General features: G+C 33.7%; 1 protein-coding gene across 2 annotated transcripts in view; it reads left to right on the plus strand.

Annotated features, from left to right (window-relative positions):
* The window catches only part of phf21b (PHD finger protein 21B), a 50,689-nt gene extending 41,920 nt beyond the window's left edge, over window positions 1-8,769 (plus strand). The window contains exons 10-15 of one of the 2 annotated variants that reach the window (XM_068734041.1): window positions 485-539; window positions 865-887; window positions 2,068-2,226; window positions 2,343-2,409; window positions 2,561-2,664; window positions 3,337-8,769. In XM_068734041.1, coding sequence (XP_068590142.1) covers window positions 485-539; window positions 865-887; window positions 2,068-2,226; window positions 2,343-2,409; window positions 2,561-2,664; window positions 3,337-3,636 — 708 coding nt within the window. In that variant the 3' untranslated portion in view covers window positions 3,637-8,769. The remainder of the gene's footprint in view (window positions 1-484; window positions 540-864; window positions 888-2,067; window positions 2,227-2,342; window positions 2,410-2,560; window positions 2,665-3,336) is intronic. The other variant, XM_068734042.1, reaches the window with a different exon arrangement.
* The last annotated feature ends 9,889 nt before the right edge of the window (window positions 8,770-18,658 follow it).

Raw genomic sequence — 18,658 nt, forward strand, 5'->3', positions numbered from 1 at the left:
TTATTACTACATGAAACCATTTATTAGACTGTTATTACTACATGAAACATTTATTAGACTGTTATTACTACATGAAACATTTATTAGACTGTTATTAATACATGAAAATTTATTAGATTGTTATTACTACATGAAACCATTTATTAGACTTTATTACTACATGAAACATTTATTAGATTGTTATTACTACATGAAACATTTATTAGACTGTTATTACTACATGAAACATTTATTAGACTGTTATTACTACATGAAACATTTATTAGACTGTTATTAATACATGAAAATTTATTAGATTGTTATTACTACATGAAACCATTTATTAGACTTTATTACTACATGAAACATTTATTAGATTGTTACTACTACATGAAACCATTTATTAGACTGTTACTACTACATGAAACCATTTATTAGACTGTTATTACTACATTAAATCATGTTTCATGTTGTTTAACTTGAGTTTCTTCTTCTTTGTTTGCAGCGGAAGCGTCTGGCATCTCATTACCTGAACAGTTCTCTCTTCCTGTCGGCACGAGGTAAAAAAACACAGAAACTAACAAAAACCCTCAAAACTCAGAGGAGCAAAGACGCTGTATGTGTTTTAATATGTAGTATTTTAATATCTGCTCTCAGAGAGGAACTAGATACACATGTATGTCTTTATTCAGGTTGTTGAATAGATAATACATAATCCTCCATTCAGAGTATTGATCAGCTCATGTTTAGGTGTTTTGGGTCAGGCTAGCAATTCCCCTCTGCCGCCAGTGTTTGTGCTAAGCTAACCGTCTCTGCTGCATGGCCTCAGCTCTCACCTGTGTGTCTCTGCCACTAACCGTCTGCTCTGCTCCAATCACACGCTAGACTCTGAGGATCTCTGCTGGAAGGTAGGTCACATGACCAGTGATGTCACGCCCTGTCACCTGAGAGAGAGAGAGAGAGAGAGTGTGTGTGTGTGTGTGTGTGTGTGTGTGTGTGTGTGTGTGTGTGTGAGATAAATGTTGTTAAACACGAGACATTTTTTTTTTGAAACAAGCTAAACTTTATTTATCACACGTTAGACAAGTTAACAAAACTAAAACAGACTCATACATATTATATTATATATGGACGTTAAAACCTTTAGAAGTAGAATTAAAAATAATTATTAATAAAGATCAGAAGTTCATCAGTAGGAATTAATTACAGATGTGAATTATAACTAATAAAAGAAACAAGAATACAATTAAATATAAGAAATATATCATAATAATAATAATAAGACACATGAGATACAACCAATAAAAGAAGAAATAATAAAATAATTAAGACAGTTGATAAAAAAATACATATATTTGTTATATGTGTATTTATAATGAAATAATAAATATACATATATTTGTTATGTGTATTTATAATGAAATAATAAATATACATATATTTGTTATATGTGTATTTATAATGAAATAATAAATATACATATATTTGTTATATGTGTATTTATAATGAATAATAAATATAGCGTTAAAACCAAACAAAAGAAGTTAGAATAAAATAAAATAATAATTAATACCAATAGAATAATAAAATGAAAGTATGAATAATGATAATATAAATATGACACAAAATAATAAAATAAATTAAAATAATATAATACAAGTAGTAAGTATAAAATAAAACAATAACTAACACCAACATATTACCAAAACAATGTTTATATGTATATATTTAATATAATAATGATAATAGGACACATTTAAACCAATAAAAGAAGCAAGAATAGAATAAAACAATAGAATAAAGAGTGTTGTTTGTTGGACCGTTCCTTCTTAAAGTCTAACTTGAATCTTCTTCAGTCGCCCAAATCATAACAGACTTCACTAAAAGGATTAAAAACAGAGATTTATGAATAAAATGACTCTTCATCTCATCTGTTCTGTTCATATATATTGAATCAACATTGAAACACGTTGTCTTCAGTCTGTTTAGCTTCAAGTAAGACAAGCTTTATCGAAACTTCACGTCTTTATTTTACGTGTATTGACCGTGACGTTAACGGTAAATCTCCGTTGTTTCCCGTGGGCTCAGGAGGACGTGGAGCATGACGACCACTGCGCCGTCTGTAAGGAGGACGGAGAGCTGCAGCCCTGCCACAACTGCCCCAGAGCCTTCCACCCCAACTGCCTCCACCCGCCGCTCAAAACCCCCCCCAGAGGAGCCTGGTACTGCCCCAAGTGCCAGAAGAAGGTCTGAGCTCGTCTTCATCGCCACCGCCTCAAAGAAACACAACTTTCAGATCTGATGCTCAGATTATCTTTCTGTTTTAATGAATCCATAAATAACTCTCTGTGTCTGATCTTCAGGTCCTGAACAAAGAAAACATGTCGTGGCCGCAGAACTTTGTTCAGTCCTACGTCACACACAAGACGGGTAAGAAGCAGCTTCTATGAGTGTGTGTGTGTTGTTTCACAGCTGTACTGATAACGTGTGTGTGTGTGTGTGTGTGTGTGTGTGTGTGTGTGTGTGTGTGTGTGTGTGTGTGTGTGTGTGTGTGTGTGTGTGTGTGTGTGTGTGTGAGCAGTGAGGCAGGAGGAGAAGCGACGGCTGCTGAGACGAAACGTGGAGCTGAAGAAAGAGTGCTCTCACCTGGAGGAGCAAGACGAGAAGCTCAACGACACGCTCAAAGTAAAGACGCCCGAAGGGTTAAATGAATGAACGAATGAGGGAGCGCTTGATTTCTCCACCTCCTCACCCAGACGGGTGTGTCGTACCTGGTAGTTTGACGTTCTGGGACCGTTTGCTGTGTCTCTTTCTCTCTTGATTTGACTCTCGTATCGTTACGGTAGATATGGAGCTACAGCGAGTTAGCTTAGCTTAGCATAAAGACTGGAAACAGGGGGAAACAGCTAGCATAGCATGTTTCTGTGTTTGGTTTCTCTTTTTGTTGTTTACTTAACTGTCAGCGCATCGACCTCTGAGCTACTAATCTATATCTATATCTATGTAAAATAAAAAAGACAGGCTGCTAACGTAGCTGCTAACGTAGCTGCTACCTATGACCATTTATGATTAGTGCCACTGTGGGTCAAAAATAACATAAAAGCATTACGGAGCAGTTAGAAACCCCCCCACAACATTAAACACTGTGGTGCAAAATATATGAATTATATTATTATTTATTTTTGTTCATTCATTTCAGAGATTATTGAAGTTTTTGTGTTTATTTAATGTGTTTTTACCGTAACTTAAAATCTCGTAAATTCAGAGGATTTTTTCCAAATATTCTTTATTATTTTTCTGCTACATTACGCCGTCATGTCACGTGGTTTGTAATAACTCGTGTCCTCGTGTGTGCAGCAGTGCATGGACCTGAGAGAGCGTCTGTTGGGGCAGCAGAGAGACACTCAGGCGTCACTGGAGCGCCTCAAAGCTCTGATCCGGTTGATCCAACGCGACCAGCTCATCCAGGTCACCATGACCACCACCGCCACCATCGCCGCCGCCGCCTCCCTGCTCTCCCCGCCCTGGATCAAACCCACCAGCACCGCCGCCGCCGCGCCCCCCGTCGCTGCCACCATCGCCGCCGTCCCGGGCCCCTCGGCCACGCCCCTCCAGCAGAAGAGCCACGCCCACAGCCAGGATGACGTCACCAACTAGCCGCGGACTTGTTTTTCCACACGGACGTTTTAAGGGCAGTGATGATTTTCTTTTTTTTGTCTGAATAATATCTTAAACCGTCTTTTTTTTCCTCCAAAGGAGCTGAAAAAAAAACTTGAGAAAAAAAAGAAGCCTCTTCACTCCCATTCAAGTATTTTTTAAAAACCCAACACCTACAGTGCTTACGAGATTTCTTTTTTTATGTTATTTTCTATTTATTAACGTTCTTGGCCTTAATGTATTTATTACAAAAAAGTTAAATTACAGTGCTGCTGCTGCAGGAACACGACAGGAGTTTCTGTGGGCGGTCCTAAAGATATTTCCCTTTTTTTAACACACAGGTATGATTATTGTTGCGCATAAAGCGAGAGAGAACGGTAGAGTTAGTGGTAGTTAAAGAAAGGACTGAACATTGATATATCTGAGTAGATGTTTGTTCTCATTCTCCTATGAACAATGTTTTTTGCCATAATAATTCAGGAAAAATGTTTTTCATCGTGTATGTGAACGCATACGAGCCTTCAAAACAAAAAACAGAGAATAACTTTTTTTCAGTATTAATAGAGTTAAAGTCAAAGAAAAAAATATTTAAGATAAAACTACAGAAATTAGCGTTTCTAGTGGAGATTTTAGTATTTTCATGCTGATGCCTGTTGATAAATGTAAGTTTGGAGAATTCAAGGGGATCATTGTACATATGTTGTATTATTATTATTATTATTATTATTATTATGAGTATCATTGCAGGTTTTTTTTACTGAAGTCACACATCTGAAACAGGTCGAGTCTCTGAACGTTGAACTGTTTTCTGGTCGACGGCAACACAAACAACAATAGGACACAAACAGCGGCATATCTAGGCAACTGTTGACAAATACATATTTAAAATGAAGGATCTGGGGGGAAGTTGGGTAATATTCCAAGAAAAAACTTTGAGATTAAAGTTGTAAGTTAACGAGAAAGAAATGCCAGATTTTAGAGGAAAAAAAATCTGAAAGATGTTGTTTTGATCGTATTTTTCATGCACATCAATCTGCACATTATCATCAGCGTAAGAAGAGATAAAAATAATAAATTTAGGTTTATTCAGAAGAAAACCTTTTATGACTTTAATCTCATTAATTTTATTCATGAGTTGATTTCTTTTCTTGGGATATAACCCTCCTCTCACGGTTCTGTACTTAGTACAAAAGTAGTAAAGTGAAACAAGAACATTAAAATGTAAAATATCACGTGATTTTAGATTTTTTTTCTCAGAGAAATATGTAAAGCTAAACTTAATGAAAACTGTGGTAATTAGTATAAATCCATTAAAATTAAAAAATTTAAAATGTAATTTATTGAAAGTTGGCTGTTTGACTGTTTTCTTTGTTATAATTCAAGCTAAAAATCAGGAAATCTTTTAAAAAGTTCCTGAAGATTTGGCTTCAACAACATTTAAGACTTTTAGAAGACATTTAAAAGTCATGTTTGTATAATTGTAGTTAACTTTTTTATTTTATGTGAAAAATAAAATCATGTTGTGTCGTATTTTGTTCTTAATCAGAAAAGATTTCAAGTAAATTTGGTTTCAATCAGGCCGATTATTTTTATTATGGACGTCTCGAAACGTCGAAACAAAAAATCCAAGCACCCAAAAAATATTCAGTTAATTAATTATGCAATCAGACAACATTTGAATAATTTCAATATTTCTGCTTAAAAAATGACAAACGATTAATCGATTATGAAAATAGTTGCCAATAACTTCCCTGATCAATACGTCTCAGTAGAAAGAAGAAATTAATATTGTTGCTTGTTTTTCCGTCACAAAAAAGAATCAGTTGAATAAAAAGAGACTTGACGTGTTGTTTGTTCACAGCTGCACTCGAACACTCGATGTGATCGCGCCCCCCCCCCCCCCAAAAAAAAAAACCAGTATAGAAAATATGCCAAAAACCTTTTTCTTTTTTGTACTGGGATCATCTTTCAATAACGTCTATTGTGCTTTTTTTCTGCCTATTTTATATTTCTCGCTCATTTTTTTTTACTCGTGTTTTATGAACGTTGAGCGGCGACGACGAGCCGGTTAACGAAACACTGCCTCAAGTACAAATAATCGTTTCACATCCAGGTTTTTATTTTTTTGTCTTTTAAAGAAACCAGTCAATCAGAAAAACGGGAAAACTCCGTAAAAAAAAACCTGTAACAACACGACGAAGACGGCCTCTTCGTCCTCACCTCTGGCCGTCCGTCTTGCTTAGTCTTCCTGCTGGTCCAGAAAGGTTCAGTTTAAGTGTTAACATAGATTTAGTCCTTTTTTATTGATTGATCATCCGTCGATGCACAAACATGAACAAATGGTTTCCATAATTCAAAGGGAAAAAATGCCTTTTATCAAAAGAAAGAAAAGGGAATTTGTGTTTAAACTGAGAAGAGGTTGTTTTTATTTTTTATTTCTAATCATGTCCTGAGTTTGGTCTCTGAAGTATCAAAGATACTGAAAAGATTCTTATTAGTGGAGAAGCTTCATCTGTACGGCACAAAAAAATGTAAAAAATAAACTGGTGCATTCGTGGCAGCGAACAATAAAACAAAAGCATTAAAGACGAGCAATACGGCATCAAAACATTCCCCAAAAGAGATCAAAGTTAAGAATATAAAATAATACTAAAGGCCTCAAATGAAGTAGAAGTTAAAGTAGGTCTGTGTACATTTTCATCCAAAGAAATTTCATTTTCAATCAGCTATTAAATTTGAGAATTTTGTGATTTCCATTAATTTGAGCACAGCAGTTGTTTTGGTTAAATCAGCTGTTGCAATGAGCAAAAGAGAAAAATCGGTTTTGAATTTTTTCTAACCTTAACCCAATAAATAGGGTTTAAATTCATGATTATTTGACTATCGATTAATCCCCCCAAAAATGGTAATAAAAAAAACGTACCCGCCAAAATGTAAAGTTTACTGGAAATTGGGGCCGAAGTTTAATACATTTTAGAGAAAATAAATGTCTATTCAGAAAATTCTTTGGACGCAGAAATATGCAGACCTGAAATACCAACTGTAATCTGACAATTACTGTGTTTTCATACAATTCAAATGTTTTTCTTTGAAATGTTGTTTTGTATTTATGAAGCAACCAGATGTCTGAAAAACATTCCCGCAGTATGAAAACACATTCATTTCTGTTCCCGCTGTCACTCAACACTCTGAGCCAAATGCACGTTATGTTTAAAAATAAAATACACACATATAAATATATATAGATATATATATATATATATAATGCGCTTTATCAGAATACAGAGCCTGGTTGATGTCTGAGTTTTTGTTAAATTTTCCACCTCAAATTACAAATTTCTTATATTTTTGCTCCCTAAATTTCAATTTCAAATTCATTATCTTCTTGCTCAACTACAATATTCATATTCTACCTACACATCTGTGTATTTGCAATAACATGAAATAATGAAATGATAATAACATAATAATAACGTAAAGCTCCCAAGGGCCAATTTTCTGTATAACAAGTACTTTTACTTCTGAAATATTTGTGCCACCGCTGAATTTACTAGTTTGATTTTGTTGTAAATTGCTAAACTTAATATTTTAGTGATTAAACAAACATCTCATATCTTTGTAGCAGTTAGTATTAATGATGGTATGTGCTGCAGAAATGATACCATTTAATGTTATTAAAGTGTTAAAAATGTTCACGATGTAATGGTGGTGGTCTTGTTTCAGGCGTGGCAGACTGCCTCCATTTAAAGACACAGCGTCATTTTTACAACGTTAACACAAACAGACACATTTTATCCGGTTCATAAAAACTTTGTATCAAGTTGTTGAAGTTCCTAATTATGCAAAGTCCATTTCCACCCATAACAGAACAAAATAAGATACAATCTTGATCCTGAAGATCCAGTTAGTCGATATAGTGACGAACTTTCTCAAAATAATTACCATCTCGAAATAATGACTTAGTATCTCGAAATAACGACTTAGTATCTCAAAATAACGACGTAGTATCTCAAAATAACGACTTAGTATCTCATAATAACGACTTAATATCTCAAAATAACGACTTAGTATCTCGAAATAACGACTTAGTATCTCGAAATAACGACTTAGTATCTCATAATAACAACTTAGTATCTCATAATAACGACTAAGTATATCGAAATAACAACTAAGTATCTCGAAGTAACGGCTCAATGACTTCAGCCTACCAGACCACTAAGTCCTTATGTTGAGATATGAGGTCATTACTTGGGCAAAGTTTCTCACCATAACGACCTACAGGATCTTTTTTTCATCACATTAGTGACATAAATGGGTTTTTATTCTGCAGAATGGATTGTAAGCAGTTAAACTAAGCACATAAACGTTCTTTTATATCGACTGGACACCAGGCTCTGTCTCTGTAAGATAAACAGCAGATATGCATTAACATTGAACCTAACTTGCCTTTTTAAAAATGAATAAAATCATGATCAGTGTGGAGAAGTGAAATCTCATCAGAATGTACCATGTGATGCATATCGAGACTCCAGGTGGTAAATAAAACCAGATGGAACCATATCAGCGCTTCAGAACCCGAAAAGACAAAGAAAAAACATCAACCGTCTCCAAAAGAACCTCCTCATCCGTTTCTAGAACTCTTCTCCGGGAGAAACTGTGCTGTGCTTAAACAAATCTATTTTAATACACGACACAACATTTGAACAAATGAAAAAAAAAATGAAGTTAGAACATTTTTATATTCTTTTATCAAGGAGCAAAAGAAAAGAGAAGAAGAAAACAGAACATTGGATTTTTTATTGTTTGCCAGTTCTGCGTTCTGACTTCTAGCTTCGCGACGTTCGATTTATTATTTTTGCCACGAGGAAGCGACGACACGTTTAGATGGAAAATTAAAAATGTCTGTTGGCTGTTAAAGTAGAAGTTTTTTTCTTTGTCATTAATAAGGGGACTGTCCAGTGGATAGTGTGTATAGGAAAGTGTTTGTCTTAAATATGCCAATGTAGTTTTTTCTTCTTTATGATGCATTAAAAAAGTTCATTGATGGAAGTTGGTAAATGATTAAAGAGTAGTCTCACTTTTTTGTACCAAGTTCTTACGAAAAATGGAATCATTAATAAACAAAATCCAAGAACAAAAAGGTTTGAAGTGTTTCAAGTGTCTGTTTTCATGTCAGTGAACGCAAATATTAATAATAATACAGAATCATCACAATGTGAACATTCACGTTTAAACCTTCTCTACTTATCAAACACCAAATATCAGTGTTTCTCCTTTTCAGGTATTATTAAATGTTAAGTAGAGACCTAGTTTGTCTCTATAATGTAATGTGAAATGTTAATGATGAAATAAGCAACAAAAATATCTTCACATTTTTTTATTCAGAGTTTGACGATCAAAAGGACATCAGGTTTGTTGTGTTTATATTTAAATGTGTATTTCAGTGTTTGTTTTTATCATTTTTCTTGATTTTTTTTGTGTATTTAAACATCTAAAATGGATTAAGATAAAACCAGATCACATTACATTACATTACATTACAGTCATTTAGCAGACGCTTTTATCCAAAGCGACTTACAATAAGTGCATCAACATTGGTAATCAAAAGAACTACTAGTCACCAGAAGTCATAAGTACATTTCTTTATCCAAACAAGCATCTAAGAGCCTGAAGCAGAGCATAACTCAGAGCCAAAGTACAGAAACAAGAAAAACAGTTAGTGCTATAAGTAATACGAATACAGTAAGTGCAACAAGCTAGTATGAATACAATAAGTGCAACAAGCTAGTATGAATACAATAAGTGGTGAGTGGAAGGCTCAGGGTAGCACTTCCTGAAGAGGCGGGTCTTCAGCCTGATGAAAGATGGGCAGCGACTCCGCTGTCCTGACGTCAGTGGGAAGTTCATTCCACCACTGTGGGGCCAGGACAGAAAACAGACGTGACCGGGTCGATCGGCCGCCAGGACCTCTGAGCGACGGGGCAACCGATCGCCCCGAGGCAGCAGAGAGAAGTGGTCGGGCGGGGGTGTAGGTCTTGACCGTGGTCTGGAGATAGGAAGGAGCTGTTCCTTTCACTGACCTGTATTCTAGCACCAGAGTCTTAGACTGGATGAGCTCTTACAGGGAGCCAGTGTAGAGAACGGAGAAAGGAAACATTGAATCAGTTTTTGGTTGTGTTCAATGTAAAAACGTACATCCTGAAGTCATGCGATAAAAATATCTCTAGATTATTTTAAAGTGAAGTCTTCTTCGATGTCAAGTTTCTGAGATTTATTCAAAGTTTTTTTTTACCGGTTGTCGGTTGCGTTAAATGTCTCCTTGTCGTTTGACAACTAGCAAGTTGGAAAAAGTCATTAAAGAATAATTGTGACTTTTTTCGACATACAATACTATGACTTTTTTCGACATACAATACTATGACTTTTATGAATTTTTTCGACATGCAAGACTATGACTTTTTTCGACATACAATACTATGACTTTTATGACTTTTTCTACAAGCTATACTATGACTTTTTTCGACATAATATAATATGAATTTTTTCGACATGCTATACTATGACTTTTTTCGACATGCTATACTATGACTTTTTGCAACATGCTATAAAATGACTTTTTTCGACATACTGTACTATGATTTTTTTCGACAAAAAAAAAATTGTATATCGAAAAATAGTATATTGAATGTTGAAAAAAGTAATAGTATAGTATGTTGAAAAAAATTATAGTATAGCATGTTGAAAAAAATTATAGTATAGCATGTCGAAAAAAGTCTTAGTATTGCTGTTGGAGAAATTTATCATACCGGTCTCTAAGCTAACTTGTATTGCTTAAAACCTGCAGAAATGCAGACGAGGCCAACCAGACTAATTTAAATGATCTCATGTCAAAGGTTTTTAACATTTTTTTCTTTCTGTAGTGTTATCCTTATGTCACCACTTAAAGGTATTTTAGCATTTCTGACTTGCAGTAGTGTCATCCTGATCTCACCACCTAACCCTCTTCCCACCAAAAGGCTGGAATCTGGCCTTGGTGGGTGCATCGGCAGACAGAGGAGGACGACATCTGAGAAGGAGGGTGAAGGGAGAGGAGAGATAATGTGTATATATACTCTGTTTTGTCTATTCATTGTTGTTAGATCTTGTGGGGAAAGAGCTCTATCCATTCAGCTGAATTATTACAAACTGTGTGTTCATTAAATGTTTTTTATATTTAACAGTTTTCTCATCTCGGTTATTTCTCACAGGGAGGTTAAAAAGATTTTTTTCCACCACATATAGCATGTTGAAAAGTGAAAAAAACAGTCATAGTATAGCCTGTCGAAAAAAGTGAAAAACGGTCATAGTATAGCATGTCGAAAAAGGTAAAAAAACAGTCATAGTATATAATGTCGTAAACGGTCATAGTATAGCCTGTCGGAAAAAGTGAAAAATGGTCACAGTATTTTATGTCGAAAAAAGTCATAATATAGCCTGTCAAAAAAAGTAAAAAAAAAAGTCATAGTATATAATGTCGAAAACAGTCATAGTATAGCCTGTCGAAAACAGTCATAGTATAGCCTGTCGGAAAAAGTGAAAAACGGTCATAGTATAGCATGTCGGAAAAAGTGAAAAACGGTCATATTTTTATGTCGAAAACAGTCATAATATAGCCTGTCAAAAAAAGTCATAGTATAGCCTGTCAAAAAAAGTGAAAAACGGTCACTCTATATATTATGTCGAAAACAGTCATAGTATAGCCTGTTGAAAACAGTCATAGTATAGCCTGTCGGAAAAAATGAAAAACGGTCATAGTATAGCCTGTCGGAAAAAGTGAAAAACGGTCATAGTATATTATGTCGAAAACAGTGAAAAACCGTCATAGTATAGCCTGTCGAAAAAAGTGAAAAACCGTCATAGTATAGCCTGTCGGAAAAAAGTCAAAAAACATTCACAGTATATTATGTCAAAAACAGTCATAGTATAGCCTGTCGAAAAAAGTGAAAAAATAGTCAGTATAGTATGTCGAAAACAGTCATAGTATAGCCTGACGAAAGCAGTATTAGTATAGTATGTCGAAAAGTGAAAAAAACAGTAATAATATAGTATGTTGAAAAAAAGTCATAGCAACAGTATTTTGGGGTTAAGTGTCTTGCTGAAGGACACATTGACATGAGACTAGCACAACAGAAGCCGGGGATTGAACCGACGACCCTCTGATTGAAAGGCAGCCCTGCTCTCCACTTAGCCACGGACACCAGTTGAGAACCACTGGCATATCATGTCTATAAAAAGTAATAGTATAGCATGTAGAAAACAGTCATAATATAGCATGTCGAAAAAAGTCATACTATGACTTTTTTCGACATGCTATATTATGACTGTTTTTCACTTTTTTCGACATGCTATACTATGACTGTTTTTTGACTTTTTTCGTAGCCTGTCGAAAAAAGTGAAAAACGGTCATAGTATATTATGTCGAAAACAGTCATAATATAGCCTGTCAAAAAAAGTCATAGTATAGCCTGTCAAAAAAAGTGAAAAACGCTCACACTATATATTATGTCGAAAACAGTCATAGTATAGCCTGTTGAAAACAGTCATAGTATTTTATGTCGAAAAAAGTGAAAAACGGTCATAGTATAGCATGTCGAAAAAAGTCAAAAAACAGTCATAGTATATTATGTCGAAAACAGTCATAGTATAGCCTGTCAAAAACAGTCATAGTATAGCATTTCGAAAAAAGTGAAATACGGTCATAGTGTAGCATGTCGAAAAAAGTGAAATACGGTCATAGTGTAGCATGTCGAAAAAACATAAAAACGGTCATAGTATAGCATGTTGAAAAAAGTCAAAAAAACAGTCATAGTATAGCATGTTGAAAAAACATAAAAACGATCATAGTATATCATGTCGAAAAAAGTCAAAAAACAGTCATCGTATAGCATTTCGAAAAAAGTAAAAAAACAGTCATTTTATATTATGTTGAAAACAGTCATAGTATAGCATGTCGGAAAAAGTGAAAAATGGTCATCGTATTTTATGTCGAAAAAAGGGGAAAACGGTCATAGTATAGCATGTCAAAAAAGTCAAAAAACAGTCATAGTATATTATGTCGTAAACAGTCATAGTATAGACTGTCGAAAACAGTCATAGTATAACCTGTCGGAAAAAGTGAAAAACGGTCATAGAATAGCATGTCGAAAAAATTAAAAAAAACAGTCATAGTATAGCATGTTGAAAAAACATAAAAACGGTCATAGTATAGCATGTCGAAAAAAGTCAAAAAACAGTCATAGTATATTATGTCGTAAACAGTCATAATATAGCATGTCGAAAAAAGTCATGACTTTTTTCGACATGCTATAATATGACTGTTTTTTGACTTTTTCGTAGCCTGTCGAAAAAAGTGAAAAACGGTCATAGTATAGCATGTCGAAAAAAGTGAAAAACGGTCATAGTATATGTCAAAAACAGTCATAATATAGCCTGTCAAAAAAAGTCATAGTATAGCCTGTCAAAAAAAGTGAAAAAAAGTCACACTATATACTATGTCGAAAACAGTCATAGTATAGCCTGTTGAAAACAGTCATAGTATAGCCTGTCGGAAAAAGTGAAAAACGGTCATAGTATAGCGTGTCGGAAAAAGTGAAAAACGGTCATAGTATAGCATGTCGAAAAAACATAAAAACGGTCATAGTATAGCATGTTGTAAAAAGTAAAAAAAACAGTCATAGTATAGCATGTTGAAAAAACATAAAAACGGTCATAGTATAGCATGTCGAAAAAAGTAAAAAAACAGTCATTTTATATTATGTTGAAAACAGTCGTATAGCCTGTTGAAAACAGTCATAGTATAGCGTGTCGGAAAAAGTGAAAAACGGTCATAGTATAGCATGTCCAAAAAAGTCAAAAAAAAGTCAAGGTATATTATGTCGAAAACAGTCATAGTATAGCCTGACGAAACAGTCTTAGTATAGTATGTCGAAAAGTGAAAAAAAAAAGTAATGATATAGTATGTTGAAAAAAAGTCATAGCAACAGTATTTTGGGGTTAAGTGTCTTGCTGAAGGACACATTGACATGAGACTAGCACAACAGAAGCCGGGGATTGAACCGACAACCCTCTGATTGAAAGACAGCCCTGCTCTCCACTTAGCCACGGACACCAGTTGAGAACCACTGGCATAGCATGTCTATAAAAAGTAATAGTACAGCATGTAGAAAACAGTCATAATATAGCATGTCGAAAAAAGTCATAGTATGACTTTTTTCGACATGCTATACTATGACTGTTTTTTTACTTTTTTCGTAGCCTGTCGAAAAAAGTGAAAAACGGTCATAGTATAGCATGTCGAAAAAAGTGAAAAACGGTCATAGTATATTATGTCGAAAACAGTCATAATATAGCCTGTTGAAAACAGTCATAGTATAGCCTGTCAAAAAAAGTCATAGTATAGACTGTCAAAAAAAGTGAAAAACGGTCACACTATATATTATGTCGAAAACAGTCATAGTATAGCCTGTTGAAAACAGTCATAGTATAGCCTGTTGAAAACAGTCATAGTATAGCCTGTCGGAAAAAGTGAAAAACGGTCATAGTATAGCATGTCGAAAAAAGTCAAAAAACAGCCATAGAATATTATGTCAAAAACAGTCATAGTATAGCGTGTCGGAAAAAGTGAAAAACGGTCATAGTATAGCGTGTCGGAAAAACTGAAAAACGGTCATAGTATAGCGTGTCGGAAAAAGTGAAAAACGGTCATAGTATAGCATGTCGAAAAAACATAAAAACGGTCATAGTATAGCATGTTGTAAAAAGTCAAAAAAACATTCATAGTATAGCATGTTGAAAAAAGTGAAAAACGGTCATAGTATAGCATGTCAAAAAAAGTAAAAAAACAGTCATTTTATATTATGTCGAAAACAGTCATAGTATAACCTGTCGGAAAAAGTGAAAAACGGTCATAGTATAGCATGTCGAAAAAACATAAAAACGGTCATAGTATATCATGTTGAAAAAAGTAAAAAAAACAGTCATAGTATAGCATGTTGAAAAAACATAAAAACGGTCATAGTATTTTTTGTCAAAAAAAGTGAAAAACGGTCATAGTATAGCATGTCGGAAAAAGTGAAAAACGGTCATAGTATTTTATGTCGAAAAAAGTGAAAAACGGTCATAATATAGCATGTCAAAAAAAGAAAAAAAAAAGTTATTTTGTATTATGTCGAAAACAGTCATAGTATAGCCTGTTGAAAACAGTCATAGTATAACCTGTCGGAAAAAGTGAAAAAGGGTCATAGTATAGCCTGTTGAAAACAGTCATAGTATAACCTGTCGGAAAAAGTGAAAAAGGGTCATAGTATAGCCTGACGAAAGCAGTCTTAGTATAGTATGTCAAAAAGTGAAAAAAACAGTAATAATATAGTATGTTGAAAAAAAGTCATAGCAACAGTATTTTGGGGTTAAGTGTCTTGCTGAAGGACACATTGACATGAGACTAGCAGAGCATGAGCCGAGGATTGAACCGACGACCCTCTGATTGTAAGGCAGCCCTGCTTTCCACTTAGCCACGGACACCAGTTAAGAACCACTGGCATAGTATGTCTATAAAAAGTAATAGTATAGCATGAAGAAAACAGTCATAGTATAGCATGTCAAAAAAAGTCAAAAAATAGTCATAGTATAGTATGTCGAAAACATTCATAGTATTTTACGTCGAAAAAACATAAAAACGATCATAGTATAGCATGTCGAAAAAAGTAAAAAAACAGTCATAGTATATTATGTCGAAAACAGTCATAGTATAGCCTGTCGAAAAAAGTGAAAAACGGTCAAAGTATAGCATGTCAAAAAAAGTCAAAAAATAGTCATAGTATAGTATGTCGAAAACATTCATAGTATTTTACGTCGAAAAAACATAAAAACGATCATAGTATAGCATGTCGAAAAAAGTAAAAAAACAGTCATAGTATAACCTGTCGAAAACAGTCATAGTATAGCCTGTCGAAAAAAGTGAAAAATGGTCAAAGTATAGCATGTTGAAAAAAGTCAAAAAATAATCAGTATAGTATGTCAAAAACAGTCATAGTATAGCCTGACGAAACAGTTTTAGTATAGTATGTCGAAAAGTGAAAAAAACAGTAATAATATAGTATGTTGAAAAAAAGTCATAGCAACAGTATTTTGGGGTTAAGTGTCTTGCTGAATGACACATTGACATGAGACTAGCACAACAGAAGCCAGGGATTGAACCGACGACCGTCTGATTGAAAGGCAGCCCTGCTCTCCACTTTGCCACGGACACCAGTTGAGAACCACTGGCATAGCATGTCTATAAAAAGTAATAGTATAGCATGTAGAAAACAGTCATAATATAGCATGTCGAAAAAAGTCATACTATGACTTTTTTCGACATGCTATATTATGACTGTTTTTCACTTTTTTCGACATGCTATACTATGACTGTTTTTTGACTTTTTTCGTAGCCTGTCGAAAAAAGTGAAAAACGGTCATAGTATATTATGTCGAAAACAGTCATAATATAGCCTGTTGAAAACAGTCATAGTATAGCCTGTCAAAAAAAGTGAAAAACGGTCACACTATATATTATGTCGAAAACAGTCATAGTATAACCTGTTGAAAACAGTCATAATATAGCCTGTCAAAAAAAGTCATAGTATAGCCTGTCAAAAAAAGTGAAAAACGGTCATAGTATAGCATGTCGAAAAAAGTCAAAAAACAGTCATAGAATATTATGTCGAAAACAGTCATAGTATAGCGTGTCGGAAAAAGTGAAAACGGTTATAGTATAGCATGTCGAAAAAAGTCAAAAAACAGTCATAGAATATTATGTCGAAAACAGTCATAGTATAGCGTGTCGGAAAAAGTGAAAACGGTCATAGTATAGCATGTCAAAAAAGTCAAAAAACAGTCATAGTATATTATGTCGAAAACAGTCATAGTATAGCCTGTCAAAAACAGTCATAGTATAGCATGTCGAAAAAACATAAAAACGATCATAGTATATCATGTCGAAAAAAGTAAAAAAACAGTCATCGTATAGCATGTCGAAAAAAGTAAAAAAACAGTCATTTTATATTATGTTGAAAACAGTCATAGTATAGCATGTCAAAAAAAGTGAAAAACGGTCATAGTATAGCATGTCAAAAAAGTCCAAAAACAGTCATAGTATATTATGTCGTAAACAGTCATAGTATAGACTGTCGAAAACAGTCATAGTATAACCTGTCGGAAAAAGTGAAAAAACGGTCATAGAATAGCATGTCGAAAAAAGTCAAAAAAACAGTCATAGTATAGCATGTTGAAAAAACATAAAAACGGTCATAGTCTAGCATGTCGAAAAAAGTCAAAAAACATTCATAGTATATTATGTCGAAAACAGTCATAGTATAGCCTGTTGAAAAAAGTGAAAAACAGTCATAGTATAGCATGTCAAAAAAAGTCAAAAAATAGTCAGTATAGAATGTCGAAAACAGTCATAGTATAGCCTGATGAAAGCAGTCTTAGTATAGTATGTCGAAAAGTGAAAAAAACAGTAATAATATAGTATTTTGAGAAAAAGTCATAGCAACAGTATTTTGGGGTTAAGTGTCTTGCAAAAACAAGTGTCTTGTGAAAAACAGTCATAATATAGCATGTCGAAAAAAGTCATAGTATGACTTTTTTCGACATGCTATACTATGACTGTTTTTTGACTTTTTTCGTAGCCTGTCGAAAAAAGTTAAAAACGGTCATAGTATATTATGTCGAAAACAGTCATAATATAGCCTGTCAAAAAAAGTCATAGTATAGCCTGTCAAAAAAAGTGAAAAACGGTCATAGTATAGCGTGTTGGAAAAAGTGAAAAACGGTCATAGTATAGCATGTCCAAAAAAGTCAAAAAACAGTCAAGGTATATTATGTCGAAAACAGTCATAGTATAGCCTGTTGAAAAAAGTCAAAAAAACAGTCATAGTATAGCATGTTGAAAAAACATAAAAACGGTCATAGTATAGCATGTCGAAAAAACATAAAAACGGTCATAGTATAGCATGTTGAAAAAAGTAAAAAAAACAGTCATAGTATAGCATGTTGAAAAAACATAAAAACGGTCATAGTATAGCATGTCGAAAAAAGTAAAAAAACAGTCATTTTATATTATGTTGAAAACAGTCATAGTATAGCATGTCGGAAAAAGTGAAAAACGGTCATAGTATAGCATGTCAAAAAAAGTCAAAAAACAGTCATAGTATATTATGTCGTAAACAGTCATAGTATAGACTGTCGAAAACAGTCATAGTATAACCTGTCGGAAAAAGTGAAAAACGGTCATAGTATAGCATGTCGAAAAAACATAAAAACAGTCATAGTATAGCATGTTGAAAAAAGTCAAAAAAACAGTCATAGTATAGCATGTTGAAAAAACATAAAAACGGTCATAGTATAGCATGTCGAAAAAAGTAAAAAAACAATCATAGTATAGCATGTTGAAAAAACATAAAAACAGTCATAGTATAGCATGTCGAAAAAGTAAAAAAACAGTCATTTTATATTATGTCGAAAACAGTAAAAAAACAGTCATAGTATTCTATGTCGAAAACGGTCATAGTATAGCATGTCGAAAAAAGTAAAAAAAAAGTTATTTTATATTATGTCGAAAACAGTCATAGTATAACCTGTCGAAAAAAGTGAAAAAATAGTCATAGTATATTATGTCGAAAACAGTCATAGTATTTTATGTCGAAAAAACATAAAAACAATCATAGTATAGCATGTCGAAAAAAGTCATAGTATAGCATGTCGAAAAAAGTTAAAAAATACTCATAGTATAGTATGTCGAAAAAAGTGAAAAACGGTCATAGTATAGTATTTTGAAAACAGTCATAGTATATTATGTCGAAAAGTGAAAAAAACAGTAATAATATAGTACGTCTAAAAAAAGTCATAGCAACAGTATTTTGGGGTTAAGTGTCTTGCTGAAGGACACATTGACATGAGACTTACACAACAGAAGCTGGGGATTGAACCGACAACCCTCTGA

This window comes from Cebidichthys violaceus, unplaced genomic scaffold, assembly GCF_023349555.1.
Source record: "Cebidichthys violaceus isolate CVI_PGR_0920_01 unplaced genomic scaffold, fCebVio1.0.p SCAF_60, whole genome shotgun sequence".
Lineage (NCBI taxonomy): Eukaryota > Metazoa > Chordata > Actinopteri > Perciformes > Stichaeidae > Cebidichthys > Cebidichthys violaceus.